We start from the raw sequence: 4039 nt of genomic DNA on the forward strand, positions 1-4039 counted from the left end.
ACCCCTAATGAATAATAGAAATTCATCTTACGGGAAAATGAAGTGGCCATTAATGAACAATGTCCCCCCCTCATAATTGTGGATCGAGCTTAAAAAGTTTTTTTAAAAAAAAAAAAACCATAAAATCTACCATTGTTGTATTTTGGTAGTGTACTTGTTAGCTAATATACTAACAAAATAAATCGTACTGATCAGTTGTTAAACATCTTTTATCAATAGGACAAGGATCTTGAAACTCTCTCAAATCCTAGTTTGGTGTGAAGTGGGAACTCTTTAATATATCTATCTATCTATCTATCTATATATATATATATATATATATATATATATATTATATATATATATATATATATATATATATATATATCTTTAATTTTTATAAATTGATCGCTTCAACTAATTTTATTTTTGGAGCTAATTTTTGTGTTACGATAGTACACTTATTCGAAGGTTAACGAGGAAAAAATAGTTTTGGTTCGAGTTTTATTATCCTAATTCTCTCGTTAATAATGCATGTATATTACGTACGTACTAGCTACCTATATATATATATATATATATATATATATATATATATCTTATTAAGAATGAGGGTGTGTTAGAGCTTGAACTTTGAGAGTTGACTAGATGACAAAGTACTTATCACTTATCACCAATTCTTCATAATTTTTATATGATCTTTCATACTGGAAAATATTTTATCATTGATAAAAAAAACAAAAAAATTATCATTGTAAATTCAGTAACATGCATGTAACAATCACAATATTCTAACTGTAAAAAATCTAGTTCAATTTTATCCAAGTTTAAAAGATCATATAACTCCTAATTCAAAAATTTTATTATTGAACGCTATAAATATTAAAAGTATATAAATAAAATTATTCAAATTAAGTAATCATTCTAATTAATAATAAAAAAATCTAATAAATTTTATTTAAATTTCTTAATTTTAATATAAAATTTAGAATTTTTACACAAAATTATTCGCCTCTTATTATAAAAATATTGTATTTGAAAAAATAGCAGTACGCAACGAGCTAGTAGTCTAGTACATTGTGTTACTGGGATAAATGAAGTGAAAAATGATTTCGAAGGGGATTAAAAATACAAAAATATGAATCAGGAAATAATTAATCACAAATCAAAATAAAAACGTAGAATAAATTTTATTTATTTATTTTTTAAAGAGATAAACTTTAATTTGAACTAATAAAATACGCACAATTAGACAAATAAATTAACAGGGCTTTGATTCACTCCCAATAAGAGATCTGCGATAGGTAAAAGAAAATACACGTTAATTAATGTGTGCATTCCCTGTATTTTTATTACCTTATAATAATCATTTAATAATAATCATCAAATTAAACACATAGTTATTACTGTTTACTGGCTAAAAAACTGATTTTTTTTTTATCAATTACTGATTTTAATTGCTATGTGAATAATTAAATTAATGAATATTTATAATTTATTTAACGGAAATTGCTAGATACAGACTCATTCAACCCAGTACTGAAAATTAAACATGTCCACACCAATGAAATCGTCACAAAATCTGATCCTGATCTCCTAGAAAAGAGACAAAATGACAATTAACGTTGCTTTTGGTACGAAAAAGACATCAATTACTATACTAATCCGTATAGAAAATGATAGAGAAAAAAAACTCAATAAATGAAACAAATTAAAAGCTATGTAGCAAGCAGACATGAAAGATTTAAATCTGTTGCTGCTATATATCTACAAACTATCATATATATTCAAGCTTATGATAATCAGCATCGATCTTGATTGATGCACAAAAGAAAAAAAATTTACTTTTCGAGTATACATATGAATATCCAGGAATATTGTAATAAATATTTATGTGAGCTTGCTTTCTCCATGCCTAGCTAAAGAGATCGTAATTACAAGTTTAAAAAAAAATTGAAGTTTTATAAATTTGCTGGGAGCTTATGTTTGCCGAACCACTTCGTTTATCGTTTTCGCCTTTTGAAACATGATATATCAATGATTGTATATATATGAGGTCCACTCGTGAACACCTATGTGAGCACTGCTGAAGTGACATCCACATATTAGAGCTAGGTACAATTTTGATATGCTTACAGCATATCTTATAGGTGGACGCGAGCGCGCCACCACAAGGTATAGTGTGCAACATATGAAACCTCATTATATTATATATAAATTTTTCTGATAAATTTGAAAGAAGAATTAAGGGGTATGCAGATTAGGGTTCAAGAAAACTTGGCTTAGCTAGGGTTATTTCATGATCGTGTAAAAGAACATTTTAATTTAGTTTCATCTGGGGATCTCCACAAGATGCATCCATATATACATATATATATTATACAATATGTATAATATTTCATGTATTAAAAGTGACAATGAAGCATAAATATATGGGAGAGTATACATAATTAATCAATTAATTAAGCATCGATGGATCTTAATTTATGTATTTGAAATAAACTTACCACAACAACAAACTGATCATCATGCATGATATATTAATCCAAAGTTTGATCAGGCTAGGAAGATTCATGAATTTGATGAAAATTTGAGCTCATCCCTTGATCATTATTATTAACTTTCCTCTTCTTTTTCTTCTTCTTGTAGGGTATCCCTCTTGCCTTTGCTTGAGAATCCTTCACTTCCCTCAGATAAACACGTATAGCCCCATTCGCGAAAGGGTTCGTCTCCGACGCGCCGCCGTTCTCCTCATAGGCGGCGCGTAGCCTACCAATGAGAGCGTCGAGGCTGCCCCAGGCCTGCTTGAGGGGACAAGTACAAGGTCCCGCGGGCTCGGGCTGCCCGAAAAACATGCAGCCTTGCGTGTGAACCTTAGTTTTCCCGAACTGATCGAGGTATCGAAGGAAATCGAGTACATGTGTGTAGTTGCACTGGGACAGAGCCAAGGGAGGTCGGAGGTTTCTCAGGTACTGCCCGAAGGTGTTCCAGTCGCGACGCTTCTGAGACTCGTATCGGCTCAGCTGCGGCGGCTGAGCGTGATGATCGGTCGCGGAAGGCGCCGCGGCGGAAGCTAATGCGGACGAGGACGGGGACGGAGACGAGGACGACCCCTGGTCTCCAAGTACTAGAGCATTTGGCATCATGTTGATGATAATTTGATTAATTGGGATCTCAAGGATTTCTCACAAACAAGTAGAAAAAAAAAATGAGCAAGAATTTCATGATCAAGTGGGAAATCAAATCATGGCCAAATCGAGGAGACATGATATGGTCCAATCAAAGTGCTTTAGTTCCTCTCTTTTTATTCATTTTCAACACTATTTTCTCCCTTTAATGGTACTAAGTGTTTTCAAGTGTAGTACTGCTGCTCTTTTTATTTAATTATTATTTATTCATTTTTGTGTATTTGGGATAAGCATAGCATCATTGAAAGGTAATCATCATCAAGTATATTAAGAAAAAATAATTGACACCGTTTGAATTACGGTTTGACCCCTGTAAAAATTCAATTTTTTAGAGCTCTAAAATGCAAAGTAGTTGAGGTTACCTTTGTTAATTAATATTTAAAAAAGAGATCATAATATATAGACACACATATATAATTATATATATAATCCTACTTTTATCCTAGAGTTTTAGAGTGATCATGAAACTTGTCTCCCCTGAGATTTGGAGTAAGATTTGATTAACAAATTTAATGGAACTTTTGATTTCATTCAGTATCAAATTTGCACACACACATATATGTATGTGTGTGTGCTAATTGACTAGCAAGTAATTATTCATTATCCTTGGAAAAAATCTCTATTGACACCCTCTCAATTTGTTGCATTTCGGATATATACCTCAAATGTTTTGTATTTTTACAAATATACCCCCTTTCTTTTTTTACTTTGGCAGCTAATTACTACAAGTCTACAACCCTTTTGTTTGTGAGATATGAATCAACCACGTCCCCCTTGATAAATTTTTTTTTTAAAAAAAAGTATTGATCTACAAAATATTATGTTATTATATATAATAGCTTTCAATTTCTTAAATAAGCTCTTCCATATAT

The 4039-nt window shown here is 30.9% G+C and overlaps 1 protein-coding gene across 1 annotated transcript; it reads right to left on the minus strand.

The window, feature by feature from the left end:
- Positions 1-1166: 1166 nt before the first annotated feature.
- Positions 1167-3326, minus strand: LOC140890736 (protein LIGHT-DEPENDENT SHORT HYPOCOTYLS 10-like). Its single transcript, XM_073298751.1, has 2 exons — positions 2490-3326; positions 1167-1274 (listed from the first exon to the last, which is right to left on the minus strand). The coding sequence occupies exon 1, from the start codon at positions 3123-3125 to the stop codon at positions 2541-2543; it is 585 nt and encodes a 194-aa protein (XP_073154852.1). The 5' UTR covers positions 3126-3326; the 3' UTR covers positions 1167-1274; positions 2490-2540.
- Positions 3327-4039: the final 713 nt, after the last annotated feature.

The sequence above is a fragment of the Henckelia pumila genome, chromosome 3, assembly GCF_033568475.1.
Source record: "Henckelia pumila isolate YLH828 chromosome 3, ASM3356847v2, whole genome shotgun sequence".
Classification (NCBI taxonomy): Eukaryota; Viridiplantae; Streptophyta; class Magnoliopsida; order Lamiales; family Gesneriaceae; genus Henckelia; species Henckelia pumila.